The sequence below is a fragment of the Alligator sinensis genome, unplaced genomic scaffold (assembly GCF_000455745.1).
Source record: "Alligator sinensis unplaced genomic scaffold, ASM45574v1 scaffold1698_1, whole genome shotgun sequence".
In the NCBI taxonomy this organism is placed as follows: Eukaryota; Metazoa; Chordata; order Crocodylia; family Alligatoridae; genus Alligator; species Alligator sinensis.
Window position 1 is genome coordinate 46,274 of NW_005843190.1, and position 18,398 is coordinate 64,671.

The 18,398-nt window shown below is 41.6% G+C and overlaps 1 protein-coding gene across 1 annotated transcript in view; it reads right to left on the minus strand.

The window, feature by feature from the left end:
• SYBU (syntabulin) overlaps positions 1-18,398 on the minus strand; it is a 58,017-nt gene that overhangs the window by 3,519 nt on the left and 36,100 nt on the right. Inside the window, exons 3-5 of the mRNA XM_025194398.1 lie at positions 6,229-6,331; positions 2,034-2,237; positions 1,103-1,252 (exon numbers count right to left, since the gene is read on the minus strand). Coding sequence (XP_025050183.1) covers positions 1,103-1,252; positions 2,034-2,237; positions 6,229-6,331 — 457 coding nt within the window. The remainder of the gene's footprint in view (positions 1-1,102; positions 1,253-2,033; positions 2,238-6,228; positions 6,332-18,398) is intronic.

Below are 18,398 nucleotides of genomic sequence, written 5' to 3' on the forward strand. Positions count from 1 at the left end.
TATCCTTCCCTTTGCTTCTGTACACGTTATCTATAGGGACCTGTTTTGGTACTAAATCTTAAGCCTCCTTTTAATTAAAGAAACAGCAAGCATTGTTGCGTGATGTAGGATGTCACTCTTCTGCATAATATTGAGACAAAGGACTATTGTGAGAACATCCACACAAAACACAAATGCAGGCGGGCCCACTGTGTCATAAAAGAACTTTCTTTCAATGGGAAAATATGAAATTTTGTTTGCTTGTTTAAAAGCCAATTTAGAATTGGCCGTTTTGCTGCAACTTCTTGTGCTACTAGAAGTCTTCTCCTTGGGACATGATTGCAGAAAGACTAGCCTGAGACGCTCACAAAGCTGCCAACCTCTGTAAGTATGCTACATATTCATTAGCACAAACAGTTTCACATGTAAGAGACATTGGAACAATATCACAATGACTCATACATTTGTCCTTTTGATTTTTTTTTTGATTTTGTTTTAAGAAACTAACTCCAGAAAGCAGACCACTGGCTCCTTTCCATAATTTAATTGGATAGCGTATGTTCATTGAATGAATAGCTTATGGAGCCTGCAGCAGTAGTAAACAACTTACATCAGCTTGTACCAAGCTCTGAGTTCCTGACTAAAAAAATTGCTGAAATTGAGAACACATAGGTGGTTAGCAGTGTTAGTCTAATGTTAGGCAGAAGATAGGGCATGGTGGCACCTTGGAGACTAACTGGTTCAGAGGGGCATGAGCTCTCATAGGTTGCAACCTACTTCATTAGATTCATAGATTTTTAGGGCCAGAAGGGACCCTGGGGGTCAGGCTCTATTTGAGGCTAGCATCTAGCACAGGGGTGGGCAATTATTTTGGGCAGAGGGCTGCTTACTGAGTTTCGGCAAGCCATCGAGGGTCATGTGACAGGCAGCCCAGGACAGATTAATATTAATTTTCTAAATTTTTTCGGGGCCCTGTGGGCCAGATAGAATGGCCTGGCAGGCTGCATTTTGCCCACCCCTGAGGTAGCAGGGACTGATTTTATTTATATATATATATTGTGTTTCTAGCAGGTACTGATTTTATTTATATATATATATTGTGTTTTCCTGAAAGGAGATGTACCTTTCTTGAAGCTTGCTCTCTGATTCCTTCAGTTTTGTTTTTAGGTGTCGCACTGTAACTTCTTTCTGTTGCAGGGGAGTCAAATACTGTTCAGGATTTGGTGCCTTCACACCATGATTCTCACCACAAGATGTGTATCTTGGTGATCGTCTGAAAAAAGAAGGAAAAAAAGTTATTTTGCAACTCTTCCTTCCTAATAAAAGGAGCATTCTGCCCAAATGCTGACTAGGACAAAATTGAGTTTACACTTGACTCAGTTTGGGGGGTTGCTCATGGTAGGCATTAGTCATGTAATCTGGTAAATTGAGTATCTGCCAGTTTGTGGGTACATTAATAATTTTGTTCTTTACTTGATTTTGGTGCAATAATAAGAGATTACACATCTAATTTCTAAATATATAGACACTATCTCATAGGGTGGAGTTTTCTAGAAGGATATCATATGGTCACTGACCGAGGTGCATATGATGGCTACAGCCTATGAGTGATTGAGGAACCTATTTGGGTCCCACAGGGTTGTGTGGATGCACATGCATGCATGCATGCATGCTGAGTTTAAAAATTACACACACCCTCTCCTTCAGTTAATGGTCTGCATGTGACATCACTATACAATCAAAACAATGACAAACTGTGATGAACTACAATTCTGCCACCTGAAAGTTGTTGGCTTGGAAATGAAGTCTGACTAAAATAGACACTAGGCTCCTAGAACCGTATTTTTTTGTGGTGCTGAAGTGACAAAGCTTCATGGTAACATAAAAATAGGATGGAGCACATTGGTTTCAATTGCCCTTTGGCCAATATCACAGTCTACACCCAAGACAGGCACAAAATGGTTTGTTCTGTAATCTGGGTAACAGTCATGCAGTACAGGATAGAGAGAATAAATTAACAGAACTACAGCTGCATTGACAGAATGAGCACTTGCCTCATAACAGGACTGCTGTCACTTCCTTTGTATGAACCTGAATTACTGCTACTGGCTGAAGAAGCCCCACAATTCTGATGGATGTTAACAGGACTCAACTGATTTCTGCCCAGCATTGACAAAAGGTCCTTCTCACGAGAAGTGGGCAGGCTGCCTCCGGTCTTGTAGGATGACGTTCCATTGTTCCGTCCATAAGGGCCACGACTGAAGGGGAACAGAAATGAACGAGATTTGTTGGATTACATTGCTTTGCACAACTCAAAGCATTTCTTGTTATAAGGTCATCCCATGTTCTACCAAACTAAATATGCAAGAGCAGTTGGGAGAAAGAAATCTCGAGTGTTTCCAGGTACCATACCTCTTTCATTGCCCTTGAAGACACTAGAATCATGTGAGGCAGCAATGGCTTAACTAGGGCTTGGCAAAAGAGGCACCAATTGGTTGGGGTGGGGACATAAAGTGGCTGCTGCTGGCAGTCTGACAGACTGAAATCGCTGCTGCCTCTGTGCCCTGGGTGCCCAGTTGTATCCTTATGCTACTGAGACGGACAACTACAGCGTTCTCGTTCTTTTTTGCTTATTGTTTCCGTTGCTTCTACCCTGCTGTCACAATCCCAATGCACTCCTATGTTAGTGAACTACACTTTTCAGTTACCCAGTATATATTCAATCTAGGTGATTAAAGGCTGCAGTCTATTTTGGTATTTACCAGGTCTAAAAGACTCAGATTTGAGTTTCTCCAGTCAGGTTTGTAGCAGGATGCCTGTCCTTGAAGGCCAGGCAATGAAGGTGTGTAACAGGATTTGTCATGGCTTTTAGCAGGTGTCATGAGAGACCATAACGCACAGTGAAGAGAGATTTTGCTTGAATTACTTTGTCTCCTGCCAGACTGAATGGTTTGGCTGTCAATGGGCGCATCTACACAGGCATATGAATGTATTGCAATAAACTCTGGCACATACCACACTGGAGTTTGCTGCCAGGTGCTGCATTTACATATGTGCCCGGGACTGCAGCTGGCAGTGGATCTGGGGGAGTCACCCTGCCACTCCAGCCTGGCTCTACGTGCTGCAGAGGGTCTGGCTGGGGCACGAGGGTGCTTCAGTGAGGGGGCTAGCTGGCAGGCAACTTCTGCAGTGAAACACCCTCATGCCCCAGCCAGCCAGGTCAGCATCTACACGTGCGTTGCTGTGCATGAAAACATTCCACAACAGGTTACTTGTATTTATAAGTACTATCCTGCTGTGGAGTTTATTAGTTTCCTGCAGCCTAATAGGCCTGCTCATGTAGATGCTGAGACACTTACTGTGGAGCTAGTTAGTCAACCGCACAGTAAATGTCTCATGTAGATGCACCCACTGCCAGTTGTTACGTACTTAGAAGTTGTCTGAATGTGCCTGAGGAATGCTGCATTTATATTACTTTTTGTTTATTTTAAAAGAGCTTAGTACTTGGAGAGCTACAAGACAGTGCTGCTGCTTTCTCCCAGACCCTTTCAAACCTACAAATCCTTCCTTCTCCAGTTTTAAAAACAAATTCATTTTTTCTGCCTGTGTGCATGAGAGAGAGAGAGAAAAAACACATGCGCAATTCTGGTCACTGCTCTTCACTTCCAAGGAAGTGTGGCACTCCAAAAACACCTTTTAAAGTTGCTCTTTGATTTGTATACTTTTCTGTTCACTTTCACAAATCCTCAACATTCCCATTCTTGCTCCTGGAAGTTGTTCTTCTAAACTGTAATCAGAATTGAAATCACTTTATTCTTTAAAGGAAAAAGAACAAAATCAGGCAGCAGTAGAGCAATATGTAATGTATAAATGAAAACATCACAGAAATTCTAATGCCAACATCTCTTCTGAAAATTGTCTGAACTGGTTTCCTCCCTCTGCTGAAAATGGAACACTTTATAAGGAACAGATGGTTGAATTGTTGCACTGCAAGCCATTATCCCAGTGCTGTGGTTTGGGTGGCTTTATACAGAGCTTACACTGAAGTGCCTGATTGAGCATTATGATATCACTGCAGTGTTACAGAATTAAAAGTGACATAATTGCATCCAATGGCTTTTTAAAAATTATTAAACAGAATAAACGCTAAAATTTTAAATAAAGATGCATCTGTATGAACACTGTACAAGACTTCTGGTCACCTTTTTATATAGTATCCCATGATATAGCTGTGGAAAAATTGGAAGATTGTGGGTTTAACTGCTCAACAGTTCAGTGGGTGGAAAACAGCTGCATGGTAGGAGCCAAAGAGTTCTCATGAAGGGACCTATGTCATCCTGGTGAGAAGTGGCCAGTGGTGTCCCTTGGGGGTCTGTGCTTGGACCGGTGCTTTTCACCATCTTTATCAATGATTTGGATGTGGGGGTGAAAAGCTTGCTGGCCAAGTTTGTGGACCACACCAAGTTATGGGGGAGTGTGGTCATGCCAGAAGATAGGTTGCAGATACAGGCGGACCTGGACAGGTTGGAGAGCTGGGTGGACCGGACCCAGATGAAGTTCAACACTCAGAAGTGTAAGGTGCTCCATCTGGGGGCAAACAATCCCCAATGTACCTACAGGCTTGGTGGCAACAATTTAACTTGCACCATGGCTGAAAGGGACCTACAGGTAGTGATCAACCATCCTATGAACATGAACTGGCAGTGCAATGCTGTGGCCAGCAGGGCAAACAAAATGCTGGCACTGGTGAGACCGCAGCTGGAGTACTGCATCCAGTTCTGGGCACCGCACTTCAACAAGGATGTGGAAAAACTTGAGAGGGTCCAAAGAAGAGCCACCTATATGATCAGGGACTTGCAAGACAAGCCATACGAGGAGATGCTGGGGGCCTCTTCAGTCTACAGAAGGGAAGGCTGGGAGGGGACCTAGTAGCGGCTTACTGTTAAACACGTCAGGGGAGTACATCAAGAACTCGGTGAACAGCTGTTCACCAGGGCACCCCTGGGGAAGACCAGGAGCAATGGATACCAACTCCTGGAAAGCCACTTGAGGCTCAATTCCAGGAAAAACTCCTTCCCAGTCAGGGTGTCTAGACTGGAATAAACTCCCTCCAGTTGTGGTGCAGTCACCTACCCTGGAAATCTTCCAAAGGAGACTGGATAGTCACCTCGCTGGAGTTACTTGACCCCCGTTACTTGACTGGTTGTTTTCCTAACAATATTTAAAATGATATACTAATAATAAGAAATAAAGTAGTTTTGGGACTACAGTGTTAGATTTATAGTAAAACTCTTCTGTTTCAATTGCTCCTTAGATAAAGTATGAACAAACCTAAGATGCTGATTATTTGTAACCTCAGACAGAGTAGAACCTCTCTTTTTCCCAATTCCTGTACGCTGAATACACCCCAATCACAGATGATCGCCCATGCCCTGAGCATATGGATATCGTGCTGTCCCTCTGCTCTGCTTGTCAGCTCCAGCCTTGTGATTCCATAACAAGCAGGAAACTAGCCCCGTCAAGTGCAGGCCTCCCTGCCCACTTACAAAGCCTGAAACCAGCAGGCGCTGCGTGGGCAGAACAGAATGTGCACACGGCTATTCAAAAGAACTCAGCACCCACAAGCTGTTGGGGTTTGCATCTTACACATGATGCGGAGGTAACGTCCAGCAGTAGTTCCTGAAAGGCAGGTTTCATTATACACCTTTAATGCAATCTCCAGTTTTATAAATATTTATGCAAAGAGCTGGAACTAGATGGTTAGAAATGAGTCCTAAAGACACAAGTATCAACTTTTATCTTTCAACAAATAATGTCGTGATTATTCAAGGCGTGTATGGAGCTGACAGTGTGTCACAGCAGGAAAACGAGTGATACGACCAGAAAGTTAAGATTAATTGGCTAGAATGGCTTCAGTTAACTAAGCAAATATCCAGCTGTTTCCCTGTCTTTCCCGTCTAAGCATTTTTATCCATTTGTCACGATCAAAAAGGGATGGTATGAATAAATGTTTCTGTCGGTCAGATGATCCTACTATATTCTCTAAATACAGTATTTTTGTTCTCTTTTGTTCTCTCGATCACAAGTTACAGTCAGTGTCACTGCTGCCAAAATCTGGCCTCTGTTACAAATTGTTCTTAAAGATACAGGAAAGAAAGGGCAAGTTTTGTTAAAAAATAAACAAAGAAAAGTAAAGCCTCTCTCTATCCTAAGCAACGCTCAATGTATAGGATAAACTGCCTTGCTTACTTGCGAGTGAATGAGGATCTTTTGCTCCCAGCAGCAGACATATGGACTTCAGGAGCTGAAATACTGCCTGTGCTGCTTGAAGAGCTAAAATCAGCTTCGCTCCCTGAAAATGAAAAGGAAAGAGTAAAATCATGATGGAAATTATAACTCAAAGATTGTTGTGCTGTTTTTCAAAGTCACAGTGAATCATAGTCATCCTTCCTTTGCAGGTCCCATGTGAAGTTGTTGAGTTAGCCTGGTTTTTCATACACCCACAAAGAGAAATTGTGACATATTCAAGAATTTCAACATTTCCTCAATGATGGCAAGATATGGGACACAACTTCCATTCTGCAAAGGATGTTTGAGAACAAGGCTGCAACTATTTAGTATAGAAACATATCTGCCTTCGAACAGGGACATCTGAATGGGTCATCATGCTTTCAAGTGCAGTCACTCAAACAGCTGGGTGTTTGGGGTTTTTTTTTTCCTTTTCTCACTTGACACAATAAAAAAATACATTTATGGTGAGAGGAAGAAACACAAATCAGCTCTTCTATTCCTGGATTTTGAGATATATGTAAACTATAAGACCATGTGTGGGTGTAGGGCTTAATCTGGCAGAGAGGACTAGTAAAACAATTCTAATTGCTTCTAAAGAAATCCAATAATGATGCTCGTCTCTAGCCTACTGTTTTGGTGTTAAGCCATGGTATCTGATTACTGACTTTCCATGGCTTATAGCTTTTATTTTCCAGCCCCTGTTCTCTAAAAGAAAGCTGTGCTCATTTTGCTTAGCTCAGCAAAAGGAAAACTGATTGTAGAAAGTTGCTTTAAAATTTTGGGGGAAAATATTGAAAAAAAATTGTTTTGAGAATTATTTTCAGTTTATCGCTCAAGTGACATAGCCATGTAGAGTACTGAGGAAAGCCATTTGCTGAAAAAAGATGTCATCAGCATTCTAGTTCTATGGAAGGCAGTGGAAATAATTTTCCAATTTGCTTTAATAATGGCTTATGATCCAGAGGAACTACTCCTACAGGTGGAGCATCTTTCTTCTACAGATCCTAAAGCACTTCATAGCTATTCCCTAAACCCTGGAACACCCAAATTATATGCTGATAGACTGGAGCTGGGAGTGGTGATTTATTTAGTGTCATGGAGCAAGGCACTGGCAGAGGTAGAAAGGATGAATTTAGACCTGCCTGTGCCAGTTCTTTGTTGGTAGAGGAATTCACCTCTCTGGGGAGGATAAAACAGGTAGGTGCCTTGCACTGTTCCACAACATTCACCCAGTAGAAGGTGGGGCTTTACATTGAGGCCTAAACACCATAGGAAACATAATGGTAAAGCCCACTGAATTGTTTACTCCCTGGTCCCTGCTCTAATTGCAGCATCCAGCTCTGTTGGTTGCTGCCCCATCTCCCAGTGTGAGGGTCACGGGCACACTGCGCTGCTTGCTGAAGCGTCCATTCTCAAGGTACTTAAGGTACTTCTTCGCCTCCCCCCAAGTCCAAGGGTTCATAGACATGCAAAAGATTTGCTAGATATTATGTATGGGTTAGGAGCAGGAGGGAAAAAAATCACACCCCCGACAGACACAGTAACATCCGTAATGTGGATATGATTATACCACCAAAATGTCCTTATCAGCTCGCAGGCTTACTTTATACCACCAGAAGAACTCTTACTGCTACAGGTTGCATCTCCACACAAGGGGAGAGGGAGGTCCTGGGGCAGGGGCATTGTCAGTATAGTGTAGATAGACTTCAGAGTTTCTCAGTTTGTTAAATCTTCATGATATTTTCCTATGCTCCCAAGTGCTCCATCCTGGACAATTACATTGTTAGAACATGTGTTAACTGATGTGACATTAAACATGAAGCAGCACTTGGCTAGCCAAGGACTGCTGTGTTTCATAGCATTTCAGCTGGGTATGGTTAAAATGAACTTTCATGCGTGCTCTGACATGGTGTAATTTTCCAGTGTACACAAGGCTCCTAGAGTTGGATAGGATCTCCCTCCATCCTCCAGATGAAAGGCCAGTTGGCACAAAGAACACTGACCAGGCTTATTCACTTCCTGTCCTGGGAAGCTCTAACACTGCTGGGTTCAACAGAAAGGGGTGGTGTTTTGTTTCCTTTTTTTCTAAAGTTACAGATCTATACACTGTGGCTGCGGTCAGTTTGCCACACAAAGGAATTCACAGAAAAGCAAAAACCTTATACACAAGCCCCAGCAGTTTTCATTGCTGCTTGTGAAGATGACAATTCAGGGAGGGGCCCATTTTATGGGAATTGAGGGAGGGATTGTTTATGGGCTTTTAGTGCTTGGCCTCCTTTCTGTTTTCCCACTAGCCCCTTGCTAATAGCTAATAACTTGAATCCAGGGAAATAATGGACAGATGCCATTTCTCTAACCACCAGTCAGCATGAGTGCCTCCACCCTGTACAGCTCTTCTGTACCAGCTAAAAAGGCCAGAGGGACATAAAAGGGATCTGAAAGCCCCAGTTCTAGCCTGGGGAAGACATCCTATATTATAAGTGTGGAGGCAGAGGCTGTTCTCTGCAAGTCTTGCTGCAGCGTGTGCCATAGCCTGACTAGGAGGAGGAGATGCCAGAATAGGCAACACCACACCCCAGAGTGCTTCTGCTTAGAAATGTCCATCAGGTGCCTTGCCCACACCCAGCCCAGGATTTGGAAGAGGCAAAGGAAACTTAAAACTATTACAGGTCCCATCCCTCTGGGCTGGGCTTCTGATTAGGCACAGCACAGAACCTTCCCCTCCACGTTTAACAGTGCTGTGAAAGCACTTGGCTGAGTTCAAGGAAGAGAAGTGTACAGCCTAATTCTTGAAAAGCAACTCCTGCAAATGGAATTGCAGGCTCCAGTTTTATTGTCTCCAACTGACTTCATAGTAAACACATGCAGTCTGCATTTTAGGGGACTCTCTCTGACTGCCACCTCTGCAAACAAGCAAATGAGGCTCCTGGCAATCCACTTGGCTACATGCCCAGCCAGCCAGAAACAAAGGTAGGGTAGAAGGGAGAGGAAACAAAACTGTTTGTTGCACTGGACACAAAGGCAGGAGTTACTGATCCCATCCTAGCAGAAATGGGAAATGGGACAGAAATGGAAATAAGACAGAATGCTGAAAGCCACAACAGAGCTCCCTTAGTGACGAAACACCTTCCACATTCCTATTTCCTAATGTCCTCGACATGGGTATTTTGTAACTGTAGAGGATACCCCTTATGTGTGCAAATAATTAGGGATATAATTATTTTACCAACAGGATAGGGCAGGAAAACACATCAGGAACATTGCCTACCTCTCACGCCCCCAAACCACTGCTGTGCTCACAAGACGTCAGAGGCTTTCAAGAGCAAAATCTTGGCTTCTACTCATGGTGAGAGTTTTAGACAAGTGTAGTCTCTGATTAAGTGGACCACATCAAAATCAGAACTTGTTACTGAGAGTGTTTCAAGGAAGCATGTCTTAATAATACCCCCTGCCTAACCCATTTCACTTGGAGTGAAGGGCCTTGAAGGGCTGCCAAACTAGGTGCTGCAGATTAGATTTAGAAGGGCTTGAAAATACAACCATCTCCAATTCTGAGATTTCTGAAAGACTTGTACTTCTGGAGCTGGCAGCTGTTTCCACTGAGCAAGGGCTAATCTTTCTGGGCCCAATTCCACAAATGCATGCACACGCTTAACTTTGAGCACATACGATGATTCATGCTTAATATTAAGCATGTGCACCTTTATCTTTAAGAGCTTCATACGTGTCAAAGGCACCAAATAACTAAGAAAGGCAGGCTCAGCATGCAGGCTAGTGCTGCCTGTAAAGCAAGCTTGCATATAATGTTATGATGAGACTTTAAAAAAGCCCTCCCCTCCATATGTAAGATAGCTCCGACTAAGGCAACAAGGCAATTACATGTTCCAGTACAGACATTAACTCACTCCCGTAGGCAAGCGTTATCTCTGTCTGACAGACTTGGTAACAGAAAGATGAAGCAGGTTGCTCCTTGCCACACAGCAACCATTCAAACCAGGGGGTTCCTGATTCAGCCAGTGACTGCTCTCCAGACTCCAGTAGCGTAGATGCATCAAAGAGATCCTACAATATGTTGAAGCAGCCACAAAAGCCTGAATCCAAATGCTCACAAGTCTAAATGGCAGAAAGCCTAAAAAGCCTAAAAAAGCCTAAAAAGCTGCCCTAAATCACTCCAATACACCTTTTGCACCAAATCATCCTGATAGAGGTTTCTTTATTTCAGCTGGCAGAATCACACCACGTGTTCTACAGTATAAAACAAACTCAAGCCTGCAGACGTGAGCATTGTATGTTTCTCTGAAATGCATTTGCACACTTTTTTGCATGCATCAGACACTTGGGAATCTGATGACCTGCAGGCATACTGGCTCCCACCGCTGAGCATGCTGCTATATAAAGGCTTGAGCCACATGCACATCATTTGATGTTGGAAGGAGCACTGCTCCGGATTCTGATTGCCTAGCAACAGGCCCCCACGTAGCTGTGCAGACACACAGCATGTGGAAAAGCGCAGAGCTGTGCACAGGAACAGCACAGGACTCAGGACAGGTGGAACACTGCAGTGGTTCTGCTTAGTGATGGCCAACAGGTTACTCTGACTTTTCCAGCTTGCTTTTAAACCAATCAAAGAAACAATACTACCTTCATGTTTTGAATGAATATATGAGATGCTCATATGAGAACATGTGAGGACATCTACACCAGTGGTGCTCAAGTTTTTGACCCCATGGACCACATCTAGTCCCACACACCAGGATTGGGCCCCATGTGCCTCTGCTCATCCCCACTTGCCTGAACAGGGCCCGTTCAGCCTCGGCTAGCCCCCTCTCTGGCCATGCATGCCAGGATTGGGTTCTGTGCCATCCTGAGAGCCCAATCCAGCTCACATCATGCTATCAACAGAACATGCAAGTAGTATTTGGAACTTTCTTACAGTGGTAACAGGTTTCCCTATAGGATTCATCACTATCACATCCAACCACAGAAATACATAAACACTGTATTACCATACAGTGTATTATTACAGATATGTATTGCAAATAATACCTGTAGTAATAAAAATAATGTGTAGGTATTATGTAGAAAAAAATATACATGCATACACAGAAGGTACAGAAATTTATTCAGCCTAGGTATCCACCCACCCTATGATTTTATATGTATTCATTACCTTAAGCATATTCATGTTGTTAAAACTGTAATTGAAGCTTTAGCTTTTAATCTTTTTGCTTTTGTAAATCTGGATGGAAAGCCTGAAGCTCCGTGAGGTGTTTTATGTTTTATTTCCTTATCTATATGCCAGTATTAAGAATCTTGATGGAGCAATGGTCTCAAGTTGCAGGAAAGGAAGTTTAAGTTAGATATTAGGAAAAGGTTTCTCACTAGGAGGGTAGTAAAACACTGGAACAGAGAGGTTGTGGAATCTTGATCCTTGGAGGTTTTTAAGACCGGGCTAGACAAAGTCTTGGCTGGGATAATCTAGTTGGGGATGGTCCAGCTTTGAGCAGGGGGTTGGACTAGATGACCAACCTCCTGCTATCCCTTCCAACCCTTAGTTTCTATGATTCTAACAGGAAAACGATAAAACCAAAATGTTTTTCAATAACACAGACAGATGAGCTATGGGATACAATTGCTCTGACTCAGTGTTATCCTGTGACCCTATTATTATGTAACCATCTTTTGTATGTTATTCTTAGGGCTCTTTCAAAACTGACATGCAGCTGTGACTGCATAAGCCAGAGATCTTGCTTATGTGGTGAATCCATTCTAAAGAGCACCTTTGCTATTAGGTTTGGCCTATGTCCATTTTATATATATTTATATCCAGTGGGTGTGTGTGTGTATACGTGAAGTGCTATAAATAACAGCACTGATACAAGAGGCACGTTAGCTTTAAGACTGAATATACTTAAATTCTTTGAGCTTACCTGGCTTGAAAAACTGCCCAGCTCCAGTATCAATAAAATTACTCCAAATGTACACAGGTTCTCAGCCAGTCCCATACAGCAAATAAAAAGTAATTAAATGAAACTCTGTCTCTGTAGATAGCTTTATTTAAAGCCCCCAAGGGAAGAGATAGGACCTGATTATATATGAAGGTCCAGTGAAGCCATTAGAAGCAGCTGGAGCAGTGGAGAGAGTATAATTACTGTCAAAGAATTTTTAAAGATGCTGCAGAATTTATTTAGAAATCAAGCAGTTCACAAAGGAAGGAGCTACATCATTAACACAGGCGATGAACAACAGCTGGGTGAAGCCCCACCCCCCAATCTTAGATAGCCTGCCCCAAAATATTGGCTTGTAAGATAATGCCCCCCAATGGTCTCTCTTGCCAATAGGAGAGAGGCATCTGAGGTTCCACCCCCGGCTGTCAAGACTGCTTTTGCATTTAATATAAAAGTCACTGGATACAAAAAATGAAACAAAGAGGGACAAGAACCCAGGGTTCTCTCCTCCTGGTCAGTGCCCTGCCTGCTAGGCAACAAGCCTTCTCCTCCATCAGCTTGCTCTTTCTGGCCCCATGAATCCTGAATTCTTAGCTGCAAAAAGGCCCAGTTGAAGATGGGCAGTGCAGACTTTGCCCCAACATCTAGCCTGGTAGTCAGGGCGCCTTTTCAGAATGTAAGAAATGTGGGTTTGAATTTCCTTAGGCTAAGGAGGACATTGATGTTGCTGTCCTCCTTCCTGGACAAGCACTCTAGTCACAAAGCCATTATGTACACGGAGGATGGCAGCATTGGCCTCACTGCTGCCAGCTGTGTTTAAATGACAAATCTGAGTCAGGTGCCTGTATCCAATATGATGGTGTAGGTGTCAAAATCCAGGAGGTTCTAGGCTGTGCATTTCAGTTTTATGAAATCCAATCCTAGAGCCAGGCAACTAGGAGTCAGGTGCGGTGAGGCTCATCACAGATCCCTTGTCAGCATGGGTCCCATCCCTGCTCAGATTAAGGTACCACTGGGCATATCCAGAAGCAGAACTGCACGTACTTCTAGGATTAGCTGGGTATTGAATGGAGGGTTTTTGGATTGCAGTTTTGGATTTGGGGTCCTAAACACTGCCTCAGTTCTTTAATGGATCTGGCCCCAAGTGCCACCTCTGTCCAGGATTTTCAATCAGAAACTCTCCTGTACAGTTAATAATAAAAGATATTGGATTTACCGAAAGAACCTTGTCTGTCCTCTACAGTTAAGCACCTAGGACAGCCCTTTGTCACAGAGGAAGAAGGATAAGTACTGCTGATAGTCCTGTCTTCACAGCACTTCCCTGGGAGATGGAGACGTGTTCCAAACATCCACTCCACCTGATTTGGAGCAGGGACTCAAACACAGGTCTCCGCAGAGTGCTCTAGTCACCAAGCTGTTGAGTACTATGGGGTGAGTGGCTCTCAAACCTGAGGGAGTTGGCAAATGCATGGCATACTTGCTACAGTTTCTGGCCCTTCACTAATTCTGTAGCCAATGGAAAACATGTTGAGTAGATAACCTCTGTGACCTGAGAAAGCAGGGGAACCAGACTGTTTAAATGGGCAGTAGATAACCTATATGATCTAAGGAAGCAGAAAAATACAGATTAGACTCTTCTAACAGTGCCACCCATACCATAAACATGATAAAAACTATGAAAACCAGGGACACTATAGAACCAAAAGACAAACATCCTGAGAGGAGCAAAAGACTTGCCATTGATGAGGTAACCAAGGTGGGGAGAAAGGGTGCAGACCACCCATAAAAGAGCAAGCAACAATGAGAACTGTGGACCTCTGTCTCCAAACCCCCACCTACCAAGAAGAACTGCAGACCCCAGAAAAACTTCTGAATGCCTGGCTGCAGGGAAACACTGTCCTAGGGACTACATAGGACTTATGCAAAGTTTCTGTTGCGTCTTAACTTAGGCAAAGTTTCATGTTGCTGCTTTATATAACCACTCTCTTCAGAGAATGGTTTGTTCTTATCAAGGCCATTTTCATGACTTCAGTGCCACCACTTAAGTTCTAACACTAATTTAGCTAAGACATGGAGTACAAGGCTGTGTTGGGAATAGGCAGCAGAGCTCTGGGAGTATGTCACAGAACAGCTTTTCCCATTGAGATCCTTCATTTATCTTACATAATTTATCAACATTTATTTTACAGGATCCCCTCAATCCTAACTATGGGATGTGTGATCTAAGCTCAACCTTGTTTTGCTTTGATCTTTGTTCATTCTGCTTATCTCCTTTCCTTGTTTTGGAAAAAGTAGGTATGTCATCTCCTTATAATGCAACCAAAATCCCTCTCATTAAGCAGACTTATACACGACCATCTTGCTGTCATCTTTTTTTTGATACTGGGATGATTATATGACCATCTTGCTGTCATCTTTTTTTTGATACTGTGATTATACTCTGAAATACACGAGTGCGCTTTATGGAAGCACTGGATGATCTGCTACCCTGAGGATCTCTAACCGAATACAAAATACTACCTGTATACATGATTAAAGTCTGCAATATTAACCAATCATAGTCTTTCCTCCAATCATTGGTTGCTAGAACCTAATTTGGGTATTTTCACTGTATGATATATTCTGTACAATGAGTTATAGTATGAGTTTGTGATTTTTTCAAGCATAGTTTTAACTGGGCCAATCCCGAGCACCTACAAGCAACGTAAGACCAGACAAAGAAGATTTAAAGTCAATCATTTTTTCTCTTCTTTCTAATATAGGTTAAACAGGTTCCCTTTGTAGAAGTCTACATGACCTAAATATTTTGCACTACTACATATAACTTGAACTGTGCTCACAATAGTTTAACAAGAGGCTCCCGTGAAATTTTGTCTCACACTGTAATAACCCCTTCCTTGTCCCAGGGGAATATGTTCACAGAGCAGAAAGACGGAATCCAAAAAATCTGTTTGTTGTCTCATTTAAATAAAAATGTTCTCATCAGCATAAAGGAGATAGGAAGCAGTGTCACTTGGCGAACAAGTATTTTAACTGCTCTCCAGAAGAAATACTAAGACTCAGTCTGGAAAATATATTGGCAGTGTTGATAATAATGTAATGAATACTCAAGCTGTAGTTTAGAGAGTACATGTGAGAGTAAAAGCATGCATGTGCACACACATGCCTACATCGTTTGTAAGTTGGTGTGTAACCTAATAACATTTGGGAATATACCTGTTATTTAGTGACTATAAAGTATTTCAAAGGAAATTGATAGGCTTGTCAGAAATATTTTAAAGATCTCAGCAGTATTACCTCTGGCACAGATGATTTAGCAACACACAGAAGAGAAATTAACTCTTTTTCAGAGACTAGGAAAACATCCCAACTTTCTGTTCAGTTTGGGGGCAGAATTTTATTGGAGTGTTTCCAGGAGCTCTTCTGTCACATCCCTCAATCTACTTCCGATAAGAAAAGACCAGAGAGGCTAAGGTCCAATTTATGTCAATTAAGCTCAGAGGACAACTGTCCAGTACACACACAATATATAAAAACACATGCAAACTTTGCTATGTTAAAAGTGTTCAAACAATCACCTTTAATATGAGTAATGTGTTTTTAATTACAATATATAAAAAACATGTTAAATCAGTTTGCCATAGTTTTCTCCAATGAGCAGAAAACACTGGAATGAGAAAGATATTTAGAAAGCAACTAAACTAAACAAATCAAAAGGTCCAAGGACAAAAAAACAACATTTTTCATAATCAAGTATTTCCTGACTATCAGTGCACATACTGAAACCATTAAGGAAGCTAATTTAGTTCTTCATTCAAATGTCATTTACAGATAGGAAAAAAACAAAAAGCTGTGATCAGTTAACTACATTTTATTTTCAGTCTAATGAAATCAAGGCAATTTCTACGTAAAGGCCAATAGAACATAGGCTGCTCTTGGTATTGCTTCTTAATTTTGCTCAGTAGCATAGCACTAATGAGCACTAATTACAAAGACACTGAGACTATGCTTTTCAGCCTATTAGTCCTTGAAGGTTTATAGTCACATTATATCTTTTTGTCAGTTCCAGAAAGCCAATTTCTCTTCTAGATTCAGGGAGTTAATAGCTTTTTATTGACCGAGTTCCAAAAGCAAGGCCAATAAGAACTATAAAGAAATGACTCACTCCTAAGAATGAGAGTTCAAATTTTCATAAAATGTGAAACAAGGTCATAGTTATATACTGCATCTAACTTCCTACCAGAGAGTAACAGCGAAGCATGCCCCTCAGCATCAAACCCAGAAATGAGGTGATGAAGTGCCCCGAGGCTGCTCCTGCTGCAGCTTTCAAGATGTCCACCCCGGCATGCTTGAAAGTGGCAGCAAGGCATGTATTCAAAGTGGCTTCATTGTCCTGTCTCTGGGTTTGGTGTACTGAGACAGACCAGCTGGGTGAGCTATGCGTCTCAGCGGTGCTCTCCTAAAACATGTAGACATGCTCCCAGTCTTCAGAATTTTGATATTTTAAAAATAAAATCCAATAAAAATTATTGCAACACTGTAAGATGCATTTAAAAAACAGCTCCCATGATTTTATGATACATCACAGAAGAGACGCATGTAACTATACAACATGCATCTGAAAAAGTATGGCACATCAGTTAAGGGCAAGGGGCTAGATCTAGAGAAGGATTTAAACACCTAATTCCTGCCTAACCCAACTTTAGTCACCTAATTCCAAACGTGTGATTCTGAAACGCGGCAGCTACCAAGTGTGGAAGTGGCCAACATAAGTAGGATTGGATAACTTTAACCATTGAGCATCTAAGAATTAGTTTAAACCATCCTGATTGTAATTAAGTTTTGACCACTGGCTTTCTGGCTTGTTTAAAAAATATTTTGTCCAGCATGGGCCTACTTAGGAAAATGTATGTGTTTCCATACATTCCAGCTACACTGTGAAATGTGGATCAATCAGGTCTATGTAGGAAATTTTAGAAAACAAAAAACTGTCGAGAGGAGATAAAATCCTTTATAGATACTAGGCATGATTAAAATAACCCAGCTCTTATGTTTAAAAAATGGCATTTATTGAACTAATGCTCAGATTTACTAACTACTGATTAATATCATACTCTACACACACTCAAATCAAAGCACTAAAAAGTGAAATACAACTTTTAATGAAAAGTAGCGGAAGGAACATTTTTAAAATATAAATTTTAATCCTGAAAGGAAAGAAAGCCTGCTCACTATATTCCTAAATAATATTTAACCTCTGAAAAGTAAACAAGGAAAAATCAATGTCCTTTATACTTCACTCTGTTCTTCGATATTTGATTCAGAATCTGGCCCTTTTTCACCTACTTTTGCACTAAACATTTTATAGCACGTGACAAATTTCCTCACTTTTACTACTCCTTACCTTTTTTTAGTTTTTTAAAAGTTTTTTAAAGTAAATAAATTAGTTATTTAGTAAAATTAAAATATGAAAATTTGTTTCTACTGAAGTAGATGATGGTACACATACTTTCAGATGGATCACAGATATAAATGCTTTGGATCTAAGTATTTTTTCCAAGGAAGATCACCATGCTGCTGGCTTTACCTTCATCCATGTAACTCTGAGAAGAATGAGACTTTCACATGCTTGCAACCGAATTATCAGGAGCAAAAAGCTAAGATGTGCAGGTGCTAAGTAATAGGCAATATAAATAATTAGTATTGCATGTAAACACAAAGGGCAGTCATAAATCAACTCTTGCTTAAGCTTTGCCCAGAATACAGTGCAAATCCCACACTGTTCATTAAAAAGGCATTGGTAACCTGGAAAAAAACCAAAGGTCAACAATTACTGCAACAGGATTAGAGGGCATTAGTTCATTAGTTTATGAAGCGAGATTACAGATATGTACATATTACAGATATGTAATTTGTTCATTCTAAGATAAAAAGAAACATTAGTGGTGGGGATAACACAGAAAAGAAACAGAAAATTAGTGAGGGAGTCAAGATGTTATAGACGTTATTGCACAAGTAATGACCTAATATAAAAAAGAAGGAAAATTGAGGTCAGTAGGAACTGCAAATGGTAAAAACTTGCTAGATCAGGTCCAGAATGCTTTCAATATAATTAGGGATTCAGCAAGCTACTTTAAACACTGACATCAAAAACTGAGATTGTACCTGAAAAGCACGGCA